Genomic DNA, 23385 nt, shown 5'->3' with positions numbered 1-23385 from the left:
ATAATCTAGTTGTTTTTTCTTTATTGTAGTATGTCAGCCAATTATCGAAAATGAACCCCCGCGGGAATTTGCCTCGTCGGACTCTGCTGTGGGTATTTAAATGCTGGATAAATATCGCAGCGCTCCCACAGCGGATTACAACACAACGACATTCAGACGTATTTCCTGGAAGCAGAGACCTAGGCGGACGGCCACTAACGAATCTGAGACTGGGCGCTTGTCTCAAATCAACCTACAGCACCTCCTCGTATTTGCAGGATGGAGACTTTGATTGACGGCAACTCATGGATGTGGCTCTGGGCTGATCACCTCAAACCAAACTACAGTTTTGTGCTTCGCTTATATGCAGCGAGCAGAATCCTTGGTGAACGGCCACTTACGGATCCGGGTCTGGGCGGCTTGCTTCAAACTAAACATGAATGAATTCACCTTGCTTCACGCTATTTTTGGTTGTTAAAAAGTGCATCAGAATCCTCAAGATATGCTATACATTTTAATATACTAAATACATTGAAATAAAAATGTGAACATTCCAGCGAAAATTCCTAAATATACTTGTAGATATTTTTATTACATACAAATTCAAAGAAAGCAAAAATCCAAATATTCCATCGTCGTTATGCCAAAATGGGTATTATTTACTCCTTTTTCCAAACAAGAAATTTACGATAATGAGTAAAATTTACTCTTGATTTTGACGTACAAGCCGTTTACCCATTAATGAGTAAACGCTGTTTACTCTTTTAATGAGTTGAACTATTTAACTTCATAATGGGTACTTTTTTACCCATTAAAGAGTACTTTGCTGGCACAGTGTACATATTGTCATCTGAATTTTGAGAACATTGTAAATATCTTATATTGTTAGTCTCATTTTATTCCAAGATGCACGTACGTATATGATGTGAGAAAAGTGTTCACTGTGGTGCAAGTGGTATAGTGCAAATTCCAATAAAAATGGTGAATTTCAAAACTTAAAATATACATATAGATCGTTTCCCAATAGACACCACACCATTAAATCATCGTCGCAGGCATCACCATCAACAACATTATCATCATCATAATTATAATGGAGGCACAAAGACCTGAAGTTCCTATTTCCGTTATGCAAAACGCACCACCACGCTTCAGCTTGGTGACCTACCCAACTCACCCCAGCAGCGCCGCGCCTTCATAATGGAACAAATTTGCAATTTTCCATCGTCCTGATAATGATTTCCCTTGGCAAAGCGAAAACCCTGTTACTATGGGTGGAATAATTTCAATATTTTAAAATAGGAAAACTAAAAACAGACTTTCGATGTGAAAGGCATTAACACAGTGTTCGAGGCCAAGATGTAAATATTAAATTGCACTGAATAGCCCTAATTCAATTTCGTTTGTAGATAGATTTTATGAGACTTATGAAAGGATGTAGACAAAGAAAATTGATATAAACATTGATCTATAAACATCGGGCTGTAGCAAAATTAAAACGAAGGGAAAATGAGGTGAATAGGTATTTTTTCTTGATAGTTGACAGAATATTTTTTCTCACAGTCCCACTAGTCGCCTTTCTTGATGATGGGGCATATGATCACTTCTCCCACCCTCCGGTAGGTATTCTCCCGAATAGCACAATTCACAATGATTTTGTTGCATAAACTTAAATGTGACGAAATTTTGTTGTATATGAGTTACGTCAACTTCTCTATAACATGTGTGCAGCTTGGAATGTTTTCCAGATTGTCATACTCAGACTGTGCAAACAAGTGGCCAGTTTTTCCGGGCCCATCTTAATGAGTTCATCTCCGACATAATCCTTAATAACTGATTTACTGATATCGAGCTATTAGTCCTCAACTTCGCTTAAGATAAGAGCTGATTGGTTTCCACCGTCTTCTCCGCTGCCTTATCTCTCACTCAACGATGTTATAGATCGTTTAGTAATCTGGGTTCGATCATTTAGTAGTTTGTTAATAACTCATTCCAGAGGCTCAAATTCAAAACGTGATGTATGGTAGACTTCTAATGCGACGGTTTTTCTATAACGCTGTTTAATATTTGGTTGTTTGAAGTCCACCATACACCACGTTTTGAAGTTAAACCTCGGGATTGAGTTATTGACAAACTACTAAATGATCGAACCCAGATTAAACCGATACAAATATTAAATTTATTTTATGTCCGACAGCTCTTGGAAAACACGAGGGGGAGGATTAAAAAAAATAACAAGGAAACGAAAAAAACCAAAATGGGAATAATTGCATGAAAAATTTGGAATTTTAATGGATGATAGCAAAGAATATTTAGGGCAGGGCTGACCAGCATCACCGGTTCTAGACGCGGTGCTCCAGAAATCTGTTGACCGACCGAGCAGGGGTAGCTGCTAGGTGGAAGAAGCGCTTTGAGTTATTGTTAAAATGACGATCGGACAGTAAGGGGACAAGCAGAATCAGGATTGAGGATGATGGACAAGCAGTGTAGCCACCAACGCTTGACAAAGTGAGAAAAGCTGTTCAAGAGCTGAAGAATGGCAAGGTTGCTGGGAAGGAAGGAATAACGGCCGAGCTTCTAAAAGGCCATCTGTGAATTGTGGCGCCTGCCTAGGATGTGGTGGGGTTTGACAGTGGGCCCTGTTAAACCTCTATAAAAAGCTGCATGAATCCGAGAGCAGGCTCCGCCAAAGCGACCGTGTGCCGCTCAAAGCGCACAAGCCCAAGTCCTGGTGTTAGGTGGGACGCTAAACAGCCCTGACACGACGGCTCTCCGACGAGACAGGAGGTTTGCGCAGGCCCAATAAGCCGCCTTTAAAAACAACTATTACGAACGACATAGAAGATAATACGACTCGATACAATCGGCAACGACCTACGCGACGAATAAAGGATCACGATTGAAGGCTTGGAACATAGAACTGCAAGTCGCTAGGCTTCGCAGGTTGCGACTGGATAATCTACGATGAATTACATCCCCGCAACTTTGATGTCGTAGCGCTGCAGGAAATCTGCTGGACAGTACAGAAAGTGTGGAAAAGCGGGCATCGAGCGGCTACCTTCTACCAAAGCTGTGGCACCACCAACGAGCTGGGAACCGGCTTCATAGTGCTGGGAAAGATGCGCTAACGCGTGATTGGGTGCCCGAGCAGCACAAGTCAATCAAAAATGGTTGCAGCAACTTGATTGTGATCAAATCTGGTCACATATGAGTTGCAGTAACCTACGTGGAACATGTGTGCTGCTTGGGTGGCAGCCAATCAACGCAAGGATGTGCAAGCTAAGGATAAAAGGCCGTTTCTTCAACTATAGCATCATCAACGTGCACTGCCCACACGAATGGAGATCCGACGACGAGAAAGAAGCGTTCTATGCGCAACTGGAGCAGACATACGATGGATGCCCACTGCGAGACGTCAAAATCGTCATCGGTGACATGAACGCTCAGGTAGGAAGGGAGGAAATGTATAGCCCGGTCATCGGACCGGATAGTCTGCATAGCGTATCAAACGACAACGGCCAACGATGCATAAACTGTGCAACCTCTCGCGGAATGGTAGTCCGAAGCACTTTCTTCCCCCGCAAGAATATCCACAAGGCCACATGGAAATCACCTAATCAAGTAACGGAAAACCAAATCGACCAGGTTCAAATCGATGGTAAATTCTTCTCCGACATCACGAACGTACGCACTTACCGCAGTGCGAATATTGAATCCGACCACTACCTCGTTGCAGTATGTCTGCGCTCAAAACTCTCGACGGTGATCAACACGCGTCGGAGTCGTCCGCCGCGGCTAAACATTGGGCGGCTACAAGACGGTAGACTAGCCCAAGACTACGCGCAGCAGCTGGAAGTGGCACTCCCAACGGAAGAGCAGCTAAGCGCAGCATCTCTTGAAGATGGCTGGAGAGATATTCGATCCGCCATTGGAAGCACCGCAACCGCTGCACTAGGCACGGTGGCTCCGGATCAGAGAAACGACTGGTATGACGGCGAATGTGAGCAGTTAGTTAAGGAGAAAAATGCAGCATGGGCGAGATTGCTGCAACACCGCACAAGGGTGAACGAGGCACGATACAAACGGGCACGGAACAGACAAAGCTCGATTTACTGGAGGAAAAAGCGCAAGCAGGAAGATCGAGACCGTGAAGTACGGAGGAACTGTACCGCGTTAATAACGCACGAAAGTTCAATGAGAAGTTGAAGCGTTCACGTAAGGGCCACGTGCCACAGCCCGATATGTGTAAGGACATAAACGGGAACCTTCTTACAAACGAGCGTGAGGCGATCCAAAGGTGGCGGCAGCACTACGAGAAGCACCTGAATGGCGATATGGCAGACAACGGTGGCGGTATGGTAATGAACCTAGGAGCACGCGCGCAGGACATGCGACTTCCGGCTCCGAATCTCCAGGAAATCCAGGAGGAGATCGGCCGGCTAAGGCACTGGCACTGGCACTGGCACTAAGGTGAGGCACTGGCTAGAGCGCTGCACTGGGTGATTACCAAGGTTTGGGAGGATGAGGTTCTGCCACAGGAGTGGATGGAAGGTGTCGTGTGTCCCATCTACAAAAAGGGCGATAAGCTGGATTATAGCAACTACCGCGCAATCACATTGCTGAACCCCGCTACAAGGTACTCTCCCAAATTTTATGCCGCCGACTAACACCAATTGCAAGAGAGTTCGTGGTGCAGTACCAGGCGGGATTTATGGGTGAACGCTCTACCACAGACCAGGTGTTCGCCATACGTCAGGTATTGCAGAAATGCCGCGAATACAAAATGCCCACACATCATCTATTCATCGACTTCAAAGCCGCATATGATACAATCGATCGGGACCAGCTATGGCAGCTAATGTACGAAAACGGATTTCCGGATAAACTGATACGGTTGATCAAGGCGACGATGGATCGGGTGGTGTGCGTAGTTCAAGTTTCAGGGGCATTCTCGAGTCCCTTCGAAACGCGTAGAGGGTTACGGCAAGGTGATGGTCTCTCGTGTCTGCTATTCAACATCGCTTTGGAGGGAGTAATACGAAGGGCAGGGATTGACACGAGTGGTACGATTTTCACGAAGTCCGTCCAGTTATTTGGTTTCGCCGACGACATTGAGATCATGGCACGTAACTTTGAGAGGATGGAGGAAGCCTACATCAGACTGAAAAGCGAAGCTAAACGGATAAGACTAGTCATCAACACGTCAAAGACGAAGTACATGATAGGAAGAGGCTCATGAGAGGTCAATGTAAGCCACCCACCACGAGTTTCTATCGGTGGTGACAAAATCGAGGTGGTTGAAGAATTCGTGTACTTGGGCTCACTGGTGACCGCCGACAACGATACCAGCAGAGAAATTCGGAGGCGCATAGTGGCTGGAAATCGTACGTACTTTGGTCTCCGTAAGACGCTCCGATCGAATAGAGTTCGCCGCCGTACCAAACTGACTATCTACAAAACGCTTATAAGACCGGTAGTTCTCTACGAACACGAGACCTGGACGATGCTCGTGGAGGACCAACGCGCACTGGGAGTTTTTTAAAGGAAAGTGTTGCGTACCATCTATAGTGGGGTGCAGATGGCGGACGGTACGTGGAGGAGGCGAATGAACCACGAGTTGCATCAGCTGTTGGGAGAACCATCCATCGTTCACACCGCGAAAATCGGAAGACTGCGGTGGGCCGGGCACGTAGCCAGAATGTCGGACAGTAATCCGGTGAAAATGGTTCTCAACAACGATCCGACGGGAACAAGAAGGCGAGGTGCACAGCGGGCAAGGTGGATCGATCAGGTGGAGGACGATTTGCGGACCCTCCGCAGACTGCGTGGTTGGCGAAGTGCAGCCATGGACCGAGCTGAATGGAGAAGACTTTTATGTGCAGCACAGGCCACTCCGGCCTTAGTCTGATAATAAAAAAATAAAAAATATTAGGCAGATATATAGAAAAACCTTCGCACTAGAAGTCCACCATACAACACATCTTGGAGTTCAGCCTTTGGAATGAGTTATAGACAAACTACTATATGATCGAACGCAGATTACTAAATGATCGATAACATCCTTGGATGCAGCAACCTGAGGTTATTGCCTCAATTGCTCTTTGATTTGGACAGCTGAAGTTTCATAGATGTGAGGACCTTCCGAAGCCCAAATATCGAATCTAACCAATATCTGGTAGTATGTAAGATTCGCGCAAGGCTGACCAGCATCACTCGGTGCTCCGGAAATCTGTTGACCGACCGAGCAGGGGTAGCTGCTAGGTGGAAGAAGGGCTTTGAGTTATTGTTAAAATGACGATCGGACAGTAAGGGGACAAGCAGAACCAACGCTAGACAAAGTGAGAAAAGCTGTTCAAGAGCTGAAGAATGGCAAGGTTGCTGGGAAGGACGGAATCACGGCCGAGCTTCTAAAAGTTAGTAGTGACCGGTCGAACAAAAAAATCCATCAAGTGATTGAAATGATTTGGAAAAAATGTTTTTTAGCTGGCTTGATGGCCTCTAATATGTCCAACATATCTACAAGAAAGGGTACAAATTCGATTGTGCTAATTATTGAGGTATAACACTTCTCAATACCGGCTACAAAGGTAATCTCTCGAATTCTGTTTAGCAGACTGCACCGTTTGCGGAGACCTTTGTCGGCGAATATCGAAACAATTTTCGAGAAAGACAATCAATAACGGACCAGATGTTTACTCTGCGACAAATCCTTTATAAACTCCTGGAGAACAACTTGCGGAGTCATGATCTGTTTGTCGATCTCAAGGCCGCGTACGACTCTGTGGAACGAAATGAACTGTGGCACATAATGCTAGAACATGGCCTTCCGGCAAAGCTTATTTGACTTATTCGTGCTACACTGGATGGACCCAAAGCAAGCGCTACAATATCTGGTGAGACGTCCGATTCGTTCGTGACGTTAGATGGATTAAAGCAGCGCGATGCGCTCTCTAATCTGCTATTCAACATAGCTCTGGAAGATGCAATTCGAAGATCTGGTGTAGAAAGAAACGAAATCATCATCAACAAGTCTTTCATGCTCCTTGGTTTTGCGGATAGCATCTACATCATTGATGTAGATCGCAGAATGGTGGACGAGGCTTTCGTGCCTTTTAAACGGGGGACTGTGTGGCTGGTAGAGAACGTGGCAGTCCAAACTGTGTTTGTCCCGAGGTTGAAATGGATGGGATGCGATTTGAGGTTTACGACGATATTCATATATCTTGGAACACTCGTTACATGTGATAATGACGTTAGTCGCAAGGTGAAAAGACATATTGCGGCTGCAAGTAGGACTTTCTATGGTTTGCGTAGACAGCTTAAGTCTCGCAGCCTACATAAACGGACGAAACTAGCTTTGTACACATCGTTGATTCGTCCAGTCGCTCTGTACGGCCATGAAGCATGGACGTTAAAGATGCAGACTATCGAATTCTCGTAGCGTTTGAGTAAAAAATACTGCGCCCAATACTTGGCGACGTGGTGGAAAATGGTGAACGGCGCAGACGCATGAGTCACGAGTTGTACCACCTGTATAAAAATGCAGACATCGGCAGGCTAATAAAGCACGACAGATTTTTTGGTCGATTCCGGAGTTCTAACTGCAAGTATAATGTTTATACTCAGTGTTGACCGATTTTAATCCAGTTACTAATGTATTCCTTCTATTATCAGGTATCAGAACGTCGGCTCCAGGGGCACGTTCACCTCAATTTGGGAGATTTGTGCCATCGCCTTCACAGCCTTTTTCATCACACACCTGACGGAAAAAGAAGTGAACAAAAGGAAAGGAATGTGGATGGGAGAACAAAGGGAATGTTTGGAAAAGGGCCCTTGAAGAGGGCATACAACGTATAAGCGTACAAGAGCTTATAGCTCCTTACCACAACGGGTTATGAACAACAAAATACTCTGAAGGTTCAGGTTTCTGAAGTCAATTTCACTAAGTAAGTGTTTACCAAATATTTGGAAGCGCAATTGTGCATAGACTGGGCAGTTACATATTAGATGATAAGAAGTTCCATAATCGGTTTCACAACTATCACAAACAGATGATTGAACGCGTTGAATATTTGCCATGTGATAGTTCAGTCGGCAGTGACCTGTCAAGGCCTTGACTAAGACACTGCAATTCTGTTTAGACAGATTAGCTAAATAGCTTGCTACTACCGGAGATGGCTCCCGGATGTACAATTTTGTTTGGTGACATGAATCCAGACTACTCCAATGCCATTTGTGCTGAGTGACAGCCCAAGAGTTGATCAAAAGCTTCACCCAACACTTGGATATTGGAATAGCTGGCTCAGGACCAATAAAGTCGTGCGATGCTCCATTACGAGCTAACTCATCAGCCAATTCGTTTCCAGCTATGGAAGAATGGCCAGGTACCCATATAAGGTGTAAAGTATTTACTGAATTCAGTTCCTCAATTTGAGTTCGACATGCAATTTGAGTTCGAGGCGAGAGCTTTAATAGCTGCTTAGCTATCTGAACAGAAGTATATTACTTTGCCCCTAATGCGTTGCTGGAGTGCAGATTGCACTCCACACATGATGGCAAATATTTCCGCTTGAAAGACAGTGGAGTGTGTACCCAGTGAGTGTGACTGTTCCAATCTCAGCTCACGCGAATAGACGCCTGCACCTGCTCTACCTTCGAGGAGGGAGCCGTCAGTGTAACAAACAATGCTGTCCGACATACTTCTCTCCAAATAGCCAGATGTCCACTCATCCCGCGAGGGGAATTGTGTTGAAAATGTCCTATAAGGAAAACTACTAACGTGTGTGAGATCACTTGGAGCAAGGAAAATTTTGTCCCAATTAACCATAAGCGGTAACAACGAAGTGTGTGTAGAACTGCGGTTTACAGGATTCTCTTCTATAAAACCGAGAACCCATAGTCGGTAAGTACAAGAAAATGCTTCTTGTTTGAGATGTATGTGTAGTGGGGCCACGTCGAAGAGAACTTCGAGAGCAGCCGTGGGAGTTGAAGAGAACGCACCAGTCATTGCCATTAGGCACATCCTTTGAAGATGGCCTAATTTAGACTGAATTGTCCTCACTTCTCCTTTTTGCCACCACACAAGACATCTATAAGCCAAAATTGGTCGTACAACTGTTATGTAAATCCATTTGATATATTTGGGTTTAAGACCCCAAGTTTTACCAAAGGTTCGTCGACATTGGCCGAAAGCCATACACGCCTTTTTGATTCTGAACTCAATGTTAGGAGTCCAGGAAAGCTTCGAATCCAAAATTAGACCCACGTACTTTACTTGATCAGTTACATTGATTTCAGAACCAAAAAGATGTAATGGACGAATACCATTAGGGTAAGACACCCAGAAATCGCCCTCCCCCCAGTTTTCGCCCACCTATTTTAAAACCTTCATTTCTCGAAAACTAGTTGTTGGAAACAGTTAAAGTTCAGTTTTTTTCATAATTTACTAATGCTCGTATGGAAAAACTTTGACTTGTACTGTTTTCAACAACTAGTTTACGAGAAATGAAGATTTTAAAATAGGTGGGCGAAAACTGGAGGGAGGGCGATTTCTGGGTGTCTTACCCTACGATTACGTTTTTCCGTGAAAAGAACAATAGATGTTTTATTCGGATTGACCGAAAGGCCATATTGGCGACACCAACTTTCAACTACCTGAAGAGCATTTTGTATCAGGTCGAATAAGGTAGTAATGCACAAACCCACTATCAATGTAAGATAGTCGTCGGCAAATCCATAGGTAGGAAAACCGCCATTATTGAGTAACCTCAATAGCGTATCTGCAACGAGATTCCACAAAAGTGGAGATAATACTTGAGGGCATCCGCAGACACTTAATTTCCTAATCGCTGCTTGACGTAATGTCGAGTAGAGATGTCGGTTTTTAAGCATCTGGTGAATCCATTTGGTAATAATATTAGGTAGCCCATGACAACGTGCGGCTTCCAATATTGCATCGAAAGACACGTTGTCAAAAGCACCTTCAATATCTAAGAAAGCACCCAAGCACGATTGCTTTTGAGCGAATGCTTTCTCGATATCGTACACAACCTTGTGTAGAAGAGTCACGGTGGACTTTCCAGATTGGTAAGCATGTTGATTAACATGAAGAGGCATGTTTGCCAAACAGTCATCACGAATGTGATGATCGATAATACGTTCTAAGCATTTCAGAAGATATGAGGTCAGACTGATGGGTCTAAAACTCTTCGCTTCTTCATACGAAGCACGTCCTCCTTTTGGGATAAACTTTACAGTGACATCCCGCCAGGATATGGGAATATACCCAGTAGCAAAACTGCATACTAAAAGCTTTTTCAAAACATGTTTGATATGTTCAAAACCTTTCTGAAGTAGAACGGATAAATCCCATCCTCCCTGGAGATTTGTAGGAGCAAAACTGTTAAGTGCCCATTGAATCGATTCAGTAGTTATGATGCTACGTGCTTGAGCCCAAGACCCATAGCTACATGAAAAGACATCAGGATCATCCGAAGATGTTATATCGACACATCCATAGAAGTGCATATCAAATAAGTGCTCTAACGATTCTGCATCAGAAGAAGTGTAGTCGCCTTTTGGCTTGCGAATTTCGCCAACTTGGATATTCTTGGATCTCGCAAGAATTTTATTCAATCGACTGGCTTCACTCAAATTCAAATTGAAAACATTTGCACAAAGGTTTTTTCAGCCGGATCGTTCAGCAGATCGTAGAGCCTTCTTGTAAGCTTTGCGAGCCAACTTGAAAGAATCCGTCCCTGCTGAATGGCGTCTGTTTCAATTCCTTCTACACTGCTTCCTCAGCTTAACCAAATCGGTATTCTACAAAGGGGTTCCTCTTGAGGTTTTTACAGAACGCAAAGGGCAAGCTTCTTTGAAAGCTTCCACGATGTGCAACGTTGTAGTATCAACTGCATCATCCAAGTCGGTAGGAGTTTCTATAGAAGGTAGATATCCATGAAATTTGGTAGAGAGCAACTCTGTGTAAAGATCCCAGTTTGTTGAACGGGGATTTCTAAAACGCAAGGTCTGCGAAGTAACATTCAAATGATCAAAGTAGATGTAGCGATGGTCAGATATCGATTCCTCATTTGACACATGCCAATTCGTCAATACGTGACTGATTCTATTGGAGCAAAGGGTTATGTCTAACACTTCTGCTCTATTAGATACTATAAAGGTTGGGCGATTGCCTATGTTAAGTAAACTAAGTTCGGTACTACTTAAGTATTCCATCAAGCTGGAGCCTCTCAGATTGATATCCGAGCTACCCCAGATGATGTGATGAGCATTAGCATCACTGCCGACAATTAGCGGAAGGCCAACTCGTTTGAAAGCATCCGTAGGGGATGGTTCATCATGTGGTAAATGAACCGAACAATAGACGTATTTCCTGACGGGGGTTCCGCCAGTTGCATCAATTGTGACAGCACATACATCTCTGGTTGTTAGTTCAGAGATAAGTGTAGCAACAATAGCATTGTTAACAAGCACACATGCACGCGGCATTGATCGAGAGTTTGCCATTTCTTTACTGAAAGCAGCAAAAACCGGGTTCACTAGGTTACCTAGGTAGAAGCTACCCTTGCGAAAATAGGGTTCCTGCACCAAAGCCACTTGGGATTTGCCATTTTGCATAAGTCTACAAAGATTAATCGTTGCTGTTCTTTTATGCTGAAGATTGATTTGAGCTATCTTAACTGAAGCCATTGCAAATTAAGATAATGCACTCCACAACTTCAGCATTAATATGAACAGCAACGATGAAACCAAATTGGTATCTTATCAAGAAAGTCAAAGACGAAACACAGAGTACAATGTGTATAACGCATAAAGCGAATCCATATCTATAGGTAACAATTTGTTGAAAAACTAAATAAAAACATGCTCATAATCCCACCCTTATTTAACCTCGATTATTTCGGAGAAGCAAAAAGTCAACTACGCCATAGCTCCGGTTAGCGCAGTAAGGGCTAGATACTGTGAAGGGTGCCCTGGTGCTTCACAGGCTCCGTTAGCGGTTAGGTTCTTTTTAGACCCCCCCTAACCATTCATTCGTAGGCACGGTAAGCATAAAGCCGCATCACACCAAGAATTTGGGGTCACCTGTATGGTGGACTTCTACCACCGGAACAGGCAATCCGTAGCGTTATTCTTAGCCAGATAACTGGCTGCCGACACCACACAGCTATCTTGGCTGTTCGGGAAGAGAAGTTGACATTGACTTTACGTCAACTCTCAATGTGGCCGAACAGCCTCATGCGCAGACGCATGAGTCACGAGTTATACCAGCTGTATAAAAATGCAGACATCGGCAGGCTAATAAAGCACGACAGATTTTTTGGTCGATTCCGGAGTTCTAACTGCAAGTATAATGTTTATACACAGTGTTGACCGATTTTAATCCAGTTACTAATATATTCCTTCTAACTGTGAGAAGCTTTAAAAGTCTATGTTATTTATAAGTTTTAAATTTTCGACAATGTTCATGTTTTCCTTTTTAAATTAATTCCAAATCAACCAAATTAATTGAGATGTAAATGTATTCAGCAGTTAATGACAATACTTCGTTCAAACTTAGGGCTTAGTTATGTGGTAAAAGAGAGGTAGGGTATATACACTTTCCACTGGGAAACTTCAAATAATATGCATAGATTGAACCTCCAATTATGAACGGACAATAAGCTTGTCCTACGTCGAGGGCAATTAGAACTTTAATTTGAACCTAACCTCTAGGAATGAATAACTTTCAATTCCCAGTTTTACGAACATTGCAATGATTGCACCTCTTCTGGTGTCTTTTCATACGCAAGCAGAAGGCATCATTGAACAGCGTTCAAAGCTGCTCAAGAAAACTGAAAGCACACGTTCAAAAAGTTGGTCGTTTGTCCTGTTGAGCTCCTACAGATTTTCTTCTACCGGTACCATTTCCGTTTCATTTCTTTTCAACAACAAGTCTACCGTACAGTTGAAGAACCAATGCAATTTATGGTTCACCTGTTGTTGTGGCCTCGATGTGCTTCTTCCGTAGTTTGCGGACAAATAGTTTGAGTCCAAAGGAAAATTCTTCTGCTGTTGAAACCTCCTTTGATTGGTGGATAGCAATGAGGCAGAAAACACCGAATAATTCACCTAGCTGACCTAAGTTGGCAAAATTCTACGACTTTCTTAGCTTCGTTTCATTGAACGTACTTCTCCTTCAGCATGAGATTATCATTCAATTCCATGTGCTCTTTCAAACAATATAAGAAGCGCTTTCTAAGTGATCCCACAGCTTCTCGTTAAACCATGATAACCGGAACGGAAGCAGAAGTTTTCCTTCCACTCGATTTCATTAGTGCCGGTTTCCTTCGTGCCTTCGTGCTAGACAGTTAAGTAAAGGCGATTGCTAACTAAACTTTACGACTGTGTCAACTATGAGTTTTCTCTAGGGTGAGCAAAGGTAGCTCTAGGTAAATGTATCTCAATATATGTTAGTTATATACATTAATGACTATTGTATATAATAATAGATTTTCTTTCATATGAATATAAAATTTTAGTGGAGTGACACTAGTTGAGTTAAAGTTCCTGGTAACCCTTTCATAGCAAACAGTGGATAAGTGATAAGGTACGAAACTTTGTTGACCGCCACAAAAGTTTAAAATGAAAATAAGTATGAACAAAGGAAGTGGAAAATCAAGACTTGGCTACGCACTTTATCCTTGAGGAGATATCATAATGTAGAAGAAAATATAATTTTGGAACAAGGACATGTAGCTACTTGTTAGTTTGTAAAATGTGTTTTAGTGAAGAGTCATATAAAATCATTGTTCAGGGAAATTCACTACCTGGACGAACGAAAATAATATACAACAAAAAGGAATGACATTCTATAACTTGAGAAAGCATTAAACTTAATTTTATTTGTTTCAACAACAGACAAAAAAAGAACCCCGTAACGTAGATACCTTCTGTGCTGTAGATCTACCATACATATTCACATTTCCTACAGAGGTTGTACCCAACCCCCTAAGGTTACTCGTATACCGGCTAGAGTCACGGAGAAAAGGGATAGTAGTTGCTGGGTAAAATAAGTGTCAGGCCGTAAAATATGGAAACATTAGTAGGTATTAGAAATACTAAACATAAAACCAAACAAGTGACTTGAATCCTCAAATTATGTTAATACCTAATGTTCACCTTCATACGTGCCATTGTCTACGTAGTTTATCGTCTTACAGTACCGTGGACCCCCGGTAATATGACCGCTTTTAATCTGAACACTTTTTAATTTGAACCCCGTTGGTTTGAACATCGTTCAAATTAAAAATGGTTCAAACGTCATTTAGCACGTGGAATCGAGAGAAGAAAAATAAAACATTGTGAAACGGAACGCAGAATCAAAACAAACCAGCAAAGAGAGCGGCCAGAAACCAGTTTTTCTGATGCAAATAGAGTAACCAGAAGTTCAAATTAAAAATGAACCCCGTTAATTTGAATGAGGTACCGTTCAAATTATCGGGGGTCCACGGTATATCCTTTTGCTCTACTAGGGAAGCATTACTCTTACTCATACTCTGATTTGTGACACTTTATATCTTCAGTCTGGCTTATTGAGGAAAGCTTACAATTTCTGGCGTATGAAGTATCATTGTGAGTACCTACACACATAGACACAGATATATGTATTATTGGTAAGCACAGTAAGAGCTCAATTAATCACTGAGGGGTTCTGCAAGAGGTTGAACCTCAGATAGCCCAATCGGTAACGGCAGCGGTTTATCATGCTGGAGGTGGGTTCGATTTCCGGTTGGCACACTAAGTTGAGAGTCGACTGTGAGCTAGTCGATGAGCTTTCAAAAAATCCTTCCAAAAGCACTTTGTTTACGACAGCCGTTTGCTCTTCTGGGAATGTAAAGCCATCCGGAAAAAGAAAACATAAATCCGTATACATTCTTGTGGCATCTCGCACTGTAACTGTACGCATCGTACAGCATGTTTGCAACACAATTTACTTCAGGGGATTTCGTCATGAGCAATCATCCTGACAAACGCACGTACGAGTTGACTGACGGTGAGACGAAGGTTGCTGGTGGATGCGAAACGAAAATCTTCAACCTATATATGCTGTTTTAAGATATTCATTTGTATTCCGTCAAAGACCATCCTTCGAATCACTCTGTGTGCTTCAAACCGGAGAGGCCATGATGTAGTGTGGAAATTTGCCAATTGATATCATTCCTGGAATATGTAAATAACGGCTGTGTGACGAGAAATTCGACTAATGTTGGAAAATTTGCTTTCCGACACCGAGATTGTTATTCCGGTTAACGGAAAAACGCTTGCGGAAAATTGTCCGTTATAGCTACATATCGAACTGAAAGAAGGTGGTTCGAGATTCGAGTAGTTGACTTGTCGGAGATGAACTCTGAGAAAATGTCTCTAATAAAATTTGGATACATGTTGAGCTTTCGCAGAATTCGAAGATGCTAGGAACGACACACGATAGGTAAAAAAATCTATGCCATTCACATGGATCAACGACGCTTCGACTCCATCATCAGTTCAAGTAGAACGTTCGTCGGATTTCGTTTATGCGAGTTTAAAAATAGCGACCCTTTTGCTTCAATGATTGCCGTAAGTAAATCTAATCTCCAGTGCAAGACTCAATTCAATAATCCGCTCGGCAAATATGGCTGAGCTACATTGGAAGTTAGCAAGTCACATAGTCATAGCTCAGTAGGTGGTGGGTCGTAGTATAAATTTGTATGTTTAAGGAGTACAACAATCCACTGCTCATCCATCGTCGTCGCTTGTAGAGCAACCGTAAGCAGGATAGAGCAAATGTATTAATAGTTGGGGCATTGGGTGGAATAATGCAGTGCATTTCCGTTATCTGTAAACGACTTTTATGATGAAGATGGAAGATTAATTAACACCATGAAAATTCATAACAATTTCTGCCCAACTCGTTTTCTTTTAAGTTTCACCGGGGCACGTTGTAACGGGTTTTTACAAAAATGCACAATAATGTTCAGATGTACGAAAAGTATGTAAAACTATGAGGAATCATTTTAAAATACATCAGAATAGCTTAAACTGTTTTTTTCTTCAAATTGCTCTAACGAGGAAATGTAAATGATATTTTGATTCAAATTCCTCCGGAAGTTCCTTCAGGAATTCCTCCGGAAGTTGATTCAGGAATTCCTCCGGAAGTTCCTCCAGGAATTCCTCCGGGAGTTCCTCCAGGAATTCCTCCTGGAGTTCCTCCAGGAATTCCTCCTGGAGTTCCTCCAGGAATTCCTCCTGGAGTTCCTCCAGGAATTCCTCCTGGAGTTCCTTCAGGAATTCCTCCGGAAGTTCCTCCAGGAATTCCTCCGGAAGTTCCTCCAGGAATTCCTCCGGAAGTATACATCTTGCAACCCTTCCCAGCTTAGCGTTGCGTATATTATTGGTGTTTTATTTGATTAAATGATTATTATTTAGATGGGATTGTGTTTTCGGACTGTGTTTAGGTGTAAAACAATACCTAATACAGTGACTGTGACAATACCTAATACTGTTTCTTTGATAAGAAAATTATTTTGAGCTTTTTAGTGGAATGTCTTCACTTGTCATAAGACGAGTTTATACAATCCCATTGAATTCCACCACTTAATTGTATCTTGACAGATACGTATTTCGACCTCAACAGTAAGGCCGTCTTCAGTGTCTCGTACTTGCGAGACGAGTCAAGTACGAGACACTGAAGACGGCCTTACTGTTGAGGTCGAAATACGTATCTGTCAAGATACAATTAAGTGGTAGAATTCAATGGGATTGTATAAACTCGTCTTATGACAAGTGACTGTTTCTTTATTTCGCTTCAGTGCTTTGTCCACTAAGTCGTTTCTAACACCAAATTACTTCAACAAAAGATATTTTAGTTACTAGATAAAGATTGTCGCTTCGGTTCCCTTTGTTCTGCTGTCCGAAACATGTCTGTCAAATCGTATGTATTTTTCCTTCATTGACATTTAGATCCCCATCTCCGCCAGCAAAAGATGTTCCGGACAGTGACGACAGCGACAATCTTTATCTGGTAACTAAAATATCTTTTCCTTCAACTTATCCTTTAAAGGAGAATTTGTGATGATTTTCAATTTCTGTCCCTTTTTTGTTGTGGATCTTTACGCTTTGGAAGTAGTCTTATTTCGGCCGGAGATATGGGTTTGACATCAGAACTTAAAGGTTCACATGCGTACTCTTGCCCCACCCGTTCCTGCGTACTTTTACCCCACAGCCCCCAAAATTCATTCGGTTAATGGTTTTGACTTCTTGGAAAACCAACCGAATTAATGTTCCGCACCATAAAGTACTCTATACAATAGGTTATCGAAATGTTATAATATTCACCTGATCGAACGTATATTTGGCAATGTAATACTAGTTGTGGGAACACAATTAAAAAAAATAATTAACTTTATATCTCCCTTGTTGTTTATTTAAATCGTTTACAATTACACATGAAAATAGTTGATCAGAATGCCTATCAAACTGATACAGTGCTGCTCTGCCCTTCTACGCATAATTGTCCCATGTTACCCTTGATGAAAAATGAACTCCTCCGGAATTCCTCCGTAAGTTCCTCCAGGAATTCCTCCGGAAGTTCCTCCAGGAATTTCTCCGGAAGTTCCTCCAGGAATTCCTCCGGAAGTTCCTCCAGGAATTCCTCCGGAAGTTCCTCCAGGAATTCCTCCGGAAGTTCCTCCAGGAATTCCTCCAGAAGTTCCTCCAGGAATTCCTCCGGAAGTTCCTCCAGGAATTCCTCCGGAAGTTCCTCCAGGAATTCCTCCGGAAGTTCCTCCAGGAATTCCTCCGGAAGTTCCTCCAGGAATTCCTCCGGAAGTTCCTCCAGGAATTCCTCCGAAGTTCCTCCAGGAATTCCTCCGAAGTTCCTCCAGGAATTCCTCCGGAAGTTCCTCCAGGAATTCCTCCGGAAGTTCCTCCAGGAATTCCTCCGGAAGTTCCTCCAGGAATTTTTCCGGAAGTTCCTCCAGGAATTCCTCCGGAAGTTCCTCCAGGAATTCCTCCAGAAGTTTCTCCAGGAATTCCTCCGGAAGTTCCTTCAGGAATTCCTCCGGAAGTTTCTCCAGGAACTCCTCCTGGAGGTTCCTCCTGGAATTCCTCAGGAAGTTCCTCCGGGAATTCCTCAGGAAGTTCCTCCAGGAATTCCTCCGGAAGTTCCTCCTGGAATTCCTCGGAAGTTCCTCCTGGAATTCCTCCGGAAGTTCCTCCTGGAATTCCTCCGGAAGTTCCTCCTGGAATTCCTCCGGAAGTTCCTCCTGGAATTCCTCCGGAATTTCCTCCTGGAATTCCTCCGGAAGTTCCTCCTGGAATTCCTCCGGAAGTTCCTCCTGGAATTCCTCCGGAAGTTCCTCCAGGAATTCCTCCGGAAGTTCCTCCAGGAATTTCTCCGGAAGTTCCTCCGAAAGTTCCGCTAAGAATTCCTCCAGAAGTTCCTCCAGGAGTTCCTCCGGAAGTTCCTCCTGGAATTCCTCTGGAAGTTCCTCCGGAAGTCCCTCCTGGAATTCCTCCGGAAGTTCCTCCTGGAATTCCTCCGGAAGTTCCTTCTGGAATTCCTCCGGAAGTTCCTCCTGGAATTCCTCCGGAAGTTCCTCCTGGAATTCCTCCAGCAATTCCTCAGGAAGTTTTACCACGTATTCTTCCGAAAACTCTCCGAAATAATCCTCCAAAATTCTTTTAGAAATGTCTCTTAAATCCAGAAATGCAAATAGAAGTTACTCTGGAAATTTTCTTCGTGAATTTCTCTAAAAATTTCTCCGAATTCTTGTAAAAATATCCCGGAAATTTTTATAGAAATTCCTTCGGATTTTTTCAGATATTCACCTGGAAATTCGTTAGAAATTTTCACATCTTCTTTCCCTAGATTTCCACCAGTATTATTTTATAGCATTTCCCTGCAAACTCGTCCCGATATTTTCCCTGGAGCTCTTATGAATAAATATTCATAAATTACTTCAAGATCTCTACCTCGAGAACTCTACAAAAATTACCTCGAGAACTCCTCAAAGGCTTATTAAGCGAGATTCCGGAACTCGAGGAAAAAAGAGGAATTCCCTCTAAAGCCACCTCCCACCCAAGCGTTTGGAGTTTTACGGAAATGCCTCCAAGATTTCTTCCGGAAAATCATTTAGGATTTTGGTATCTGACTATTCCAGAAATACCTTCAGGAATGCTTTCGGAAATTTCAAAGAACTTCTTCGGAATTCCTCCAAGAATCCTTCTCTGGAATTTATTTTCGGAGTTTCCCGCAAGATTATTTTGAAAGTCTTCTAGTAATTTCTACAACTGTTTCGCCGAAATTTCTCCAGAAATTCCGTTCCTCAAGATTGACGTTCCTCAAGCTATTCAGAAAGCAAGCAGAAAACTCCCACAGGAATTGCTCCAGGAAATAACTTAAATTAAAATTTCCGATAAAAAATCAGTGTTGCCACTTATACAGATTTTTCTGTTATGATACAGATTTTAGAGTCTTTTTGGGATCAAGAATTTGTAAATATATATGACAGATTTTAAGAAATAAACAGATTTTTTCAGATTTAAAACTTTGTAAATGAAGCTAATTTCTCACAAAAAAAAATCTTCATTTTCAATAACACTACATTTCAACTAGAACATGGCTTGCTTTTCAAATTAGTGACCCATAGAGTAGAGTGGGGTAAGAGTGCGCGTGGAGTAAGAGTACGTTTTTGATTTTTTGAAGTTATAAAAAAAGATATACTAGCAGCACTGTATCAGTTTGATAGGCATTCTGATCAACTATTTTCATGTGTAATTGTAAACGATTTAAATAAACAACAAGGGAGATATAAAGTTAATTAATTTTTTTAATTGTGTTCCCACAACTAGTATTACATTGCCAAATATACGTTCGATCAGGTGAATATTATACCATTTCGATAACCTATTGTATAGAATTCTTTATGGTGCAGAACATTAATTCGGTTGGTTTTCCAAGAAGTCAAAACCATTAACCGAATAAATTTTGGGGCTGTGGGGTAAAAGTACGCAGGAACGGGTGGGGCAAGAGTACGCATGTGAACCTTTAAGTTCTGATGTCAAACCCATATCTCCGGCCAAAATAAGACTACTTCCAAAGCGTAAAGATCCACAACAAAAAAGGGACAGAAATTGAAAATCATCACAAATTCTCCTTTAAAGGATAAGTTGAAGTAAAAGATATTTTAGTTACCAGATAAAGATTGTCGCTGTCGTCGCTGTGCGGAACATCTTTTGCTGGCGAGGATAGGGGATCTAAATGTCAATGAAGGAAAAATACATACGATTTGACAGTTAGGTACCACACATGTTTCGGACAGCAGAACAAAGGGAACCGAAGCGACAATCTTTATCTAGTAACTAAAATATCTTTTGTTGAAGTAATTTGGTGTTAGAAACGACTTAGTGGACAAAGCACTGAAGCGAAATAAAGAAACAGTCACTTGTCATAAGACGAGTTTATACAATCCCATTGAATTCTACCACTTAATTGTATCTTGACAGATACGTATTTCGACCTCAACAGTAAGGCCGTCTTCAGTGTCTCGTACTTGACTCGTCTCGCAAGTACGAGACACTGAAGACGGCCTTACTGTTGAGGTCGAAATACGTATCTGTCAAGATACAATTAAGTGGTGGAATCTAATGGATTGTATAAACTCGTCTTATGACAAGTGAAGACATTCCACTAAAAAGCTCAAAATAATTTTCCTATCAAAGAAACAGTATTAGGTATTGTCACAGTCACTGTATTAGGTATTGTTTTACACCTAAACACAGTCCGAAAACACAATCCCATCTAAATAATAATCATTTAATCAAATAAAACACCAATAATATACGCAACGCTAAGCTGGGAAGGGTTGCAAGATGTATAACGATTCATACATTTTTTAGAGGATTCATACAAAAAGTGTGAGATAGGAGGGGGGGGGGTGATGAAATGGTCAAATTTTCAAATTCTACGGCTCTAAAGCATGCACATTGGACACATTCGTGTTTTCAGAATATTTTATCATACCGGTTTTCAAAACTATAATACAGATGAAAAAGATTTTTCACTTCCGAAATACAGATTTCAATGTGTCATTGTGATAAGGAGTTTCATTTATTCAAGACCAATAACGATACCGGCCACATCCTTTCATTAGGATTAGGATGAAGGATTAGGGATAAGAAGAGGAAAATTATTTCGACACTCATTGCTACAAGAGCGCGGAAGTCCTCTGCATCACCATGAGCGTCATGGAAAAGGAATAGTTAATTAGTTGAGCATGTACCTTTTCGATTAACATGCATACAAAAACAATTAATTAAATTAAATCATTTTAGGCTGGGATGCCGAATTTCGCTAGAATTCTTGATTTTGATCCTCAAACATGACCATATTGTATGGAAATCAGTGAATGCGTTATAATTACTTCCGGGGGTGCAAAAAGACGACAGTTGTGCGTTGCTTCCGTATTTAGTGGTGTGCCATTGAAAAAGCGACTAAATTTAAATTTGGATTTCTGGATTCGTGGAGGCTTGTTCTTAAAAATATTTCAAAAATCCATAGAGCTCAGGCCATTTTTTGCTAAGAAATCGAGTAACTAGCGTCAAACTGGATGTCATAAGGAGAAAAATCTCTTTTGATACGATTTGAAAAACTTTCAGAATATATAATGCAAGAGGTGTCCCAGATTGACCCAATAACAATCTATTTCGCTTTAACATAGAATAAACTTTTCACATTTACGGTGGATTATCACATAAACGTTCATCCGATGCAGATTTTATATTTTCCGACGCTAATGGCTTTACAAGGTGACCTATGATGACTGGAGTTAGTTCCTTCCTCGCAAATATTACAAACACAAACGGTTGATGTGCAGTAAATTGATTTCCCATGCTTCTATCGAGATACATATTAGCTGAAAAGGGAAAATAAAATGCATCGCTTGTTCAATGTATTGAAACTTGTCATTTAGTGTATCACCGCTTTGCTCGCCTTCATGATCCATTGAGATCTCCACTTTTTGTATAACATCTCCCAAAGGTACTGCAGTTTTCTGATCGAAAACGCGGAAGGAAGACTTATCGAATGCAGCATTAAACCCTAACTGTCTTAGCACCGATTTAGCCGACATTTTCATTCTATATTTGAATTGGGGAAGCCGAACAGTGGTCTTCGAGGCAAACATACTGGAATAGATATTTTTAAATCTCTCGTGGTTCAAAGTGTTGATCAAAAACTCAATGTCCCTTTTCACTGGCATCAACAGTAAACACGAAAAAGGACTCGTCCCATGCAATGGTAACTCAACGGCCCGCACATGCCAGTCGGGGAAGTATCCATACTTCAGCATCTCCTCAAGATACATGAACCTCATCAACCCTTTCGTCGTTGCATTGGCGTAGAAATTGCATGTAGTCGAATGACTTTTCTAAAATTCGTATTTCCACAATCCTTTGAACTTCCACGAGTCGGCAACAAAGAAGTCCCAATCGGGATTGATGTCCGATTCGCCCAAAAAACGTTTCACTGTACTATTGGCCACATTTCTCATAATACCGTTGAACGTTCGGGTCATGAGTTTAGGACTTGCAGGTTTGAGAGAACGTGTAAATATTCCGCAGCTGCTGGTTAGTTTCCTTACACGTTTTGAAACCTTTCCAGGGTCAATCACTGCTGCCAGTGTAGTGATGTTAAATCCACTTTCTTGTTGCAACGCCGTCCACTGGTTAGCGTACCTTTGACGAACCAAATCGATCAATTCGTTATTCTGTTTCAGTTTAAATACTTGGTTAAGCTCTTTTTTAAGAGTGGCTGTGTTAGGATCTTTAGAATCAGTCAATTGTTGCAAACAGGCAAATATTTTTCTAAGCGAGTAAGGTGAAATCACAATAGGTTGATCGGACTTGGAAAATATCTAAATGATAAGAAACTTTGGCTATTATCAACATTTAGATGGTTGTATGAATAATTGAATATTGTACAGACCTTTCTATACAAATTCCAGGAAAATTCTGCTTGATAATCGATTGGCAGCACTGTTCCGTCCGAAGTTGTATTTCCCTGTGTAAAATACACTTGTTGGAAAGCTAATATTAGCCCTACTATCCAAAGGTCCATTTTGTAGCAACTAATCTTAATCATGATGATCGGCAATGCTTTATAGAATCACAACGTTCATTAAATCGGTCTCTCCACTTGACATCGTGTTGTTAGTAACATATGAGTAAACAGAAACAATGTCGTTAATTAATGCATCCGGGAAAAGCTGTTTTTCATCCTGCTTTTATTTTGCTACGACATATGTCCTCACGTGTGGCGTTGCCATCCTGCACAGCTGTTTGAAGCAGGCTCTCTTACTACATTTA

General features: G+C 41.8%; 2 protein-coding genes across 3 annotated transcripts in view; both read right to left on the bottom strand.

Moving 5' to 3' along the window:
- Positions 1 to 23385, bottom strand: part of LOC134210873 (high affinity cAMP-specific and IBMX-insensitive 3',5'-cyclic phosphodiesterase 8) — a 630844-nt gene that overhangs the window by 553766 nt on the left and 53693 nt on the right. The gene's annotated exons all lie outside the window — the stretch shown is intronic.
- LOC134215147 (plasminogen activator inhibitor 2-like) lies at positions 21663 to 23165 on the bottom strand. The gene is given in 3 exon segments (XM_062694396.1): positions 21663 to 21935; positions 22001 to 22934; positions 23006 to 23165. Coding segments are annotated over 3 exon segments (1269 nt in total). The 5' UTR covers positions 23162 to 23165; the 3' UTR covers positions 21663 to 21756.

This window comes from Armigeres subalbatus, chromosome 2 (assembly GCF_024139115.2).
Source record: "Armigeres subalbatus isolate Guangzhou_Male chromosome 2, GZ_Asu_2, whole genome shotgun sequence".
In the NCBI taxonomy this organism is placed as follows: domain Eukaryota; kingdom Metazoa; phylum Arthropoda; class Insecta; order Diptera; family Culicidae; genus Armigeres; species Armigeres subalbatus.
Note: the sequence above shows the minus strand (reverse complement) of the source record. Positions and strands in the feature narration are given on the sequence as shown.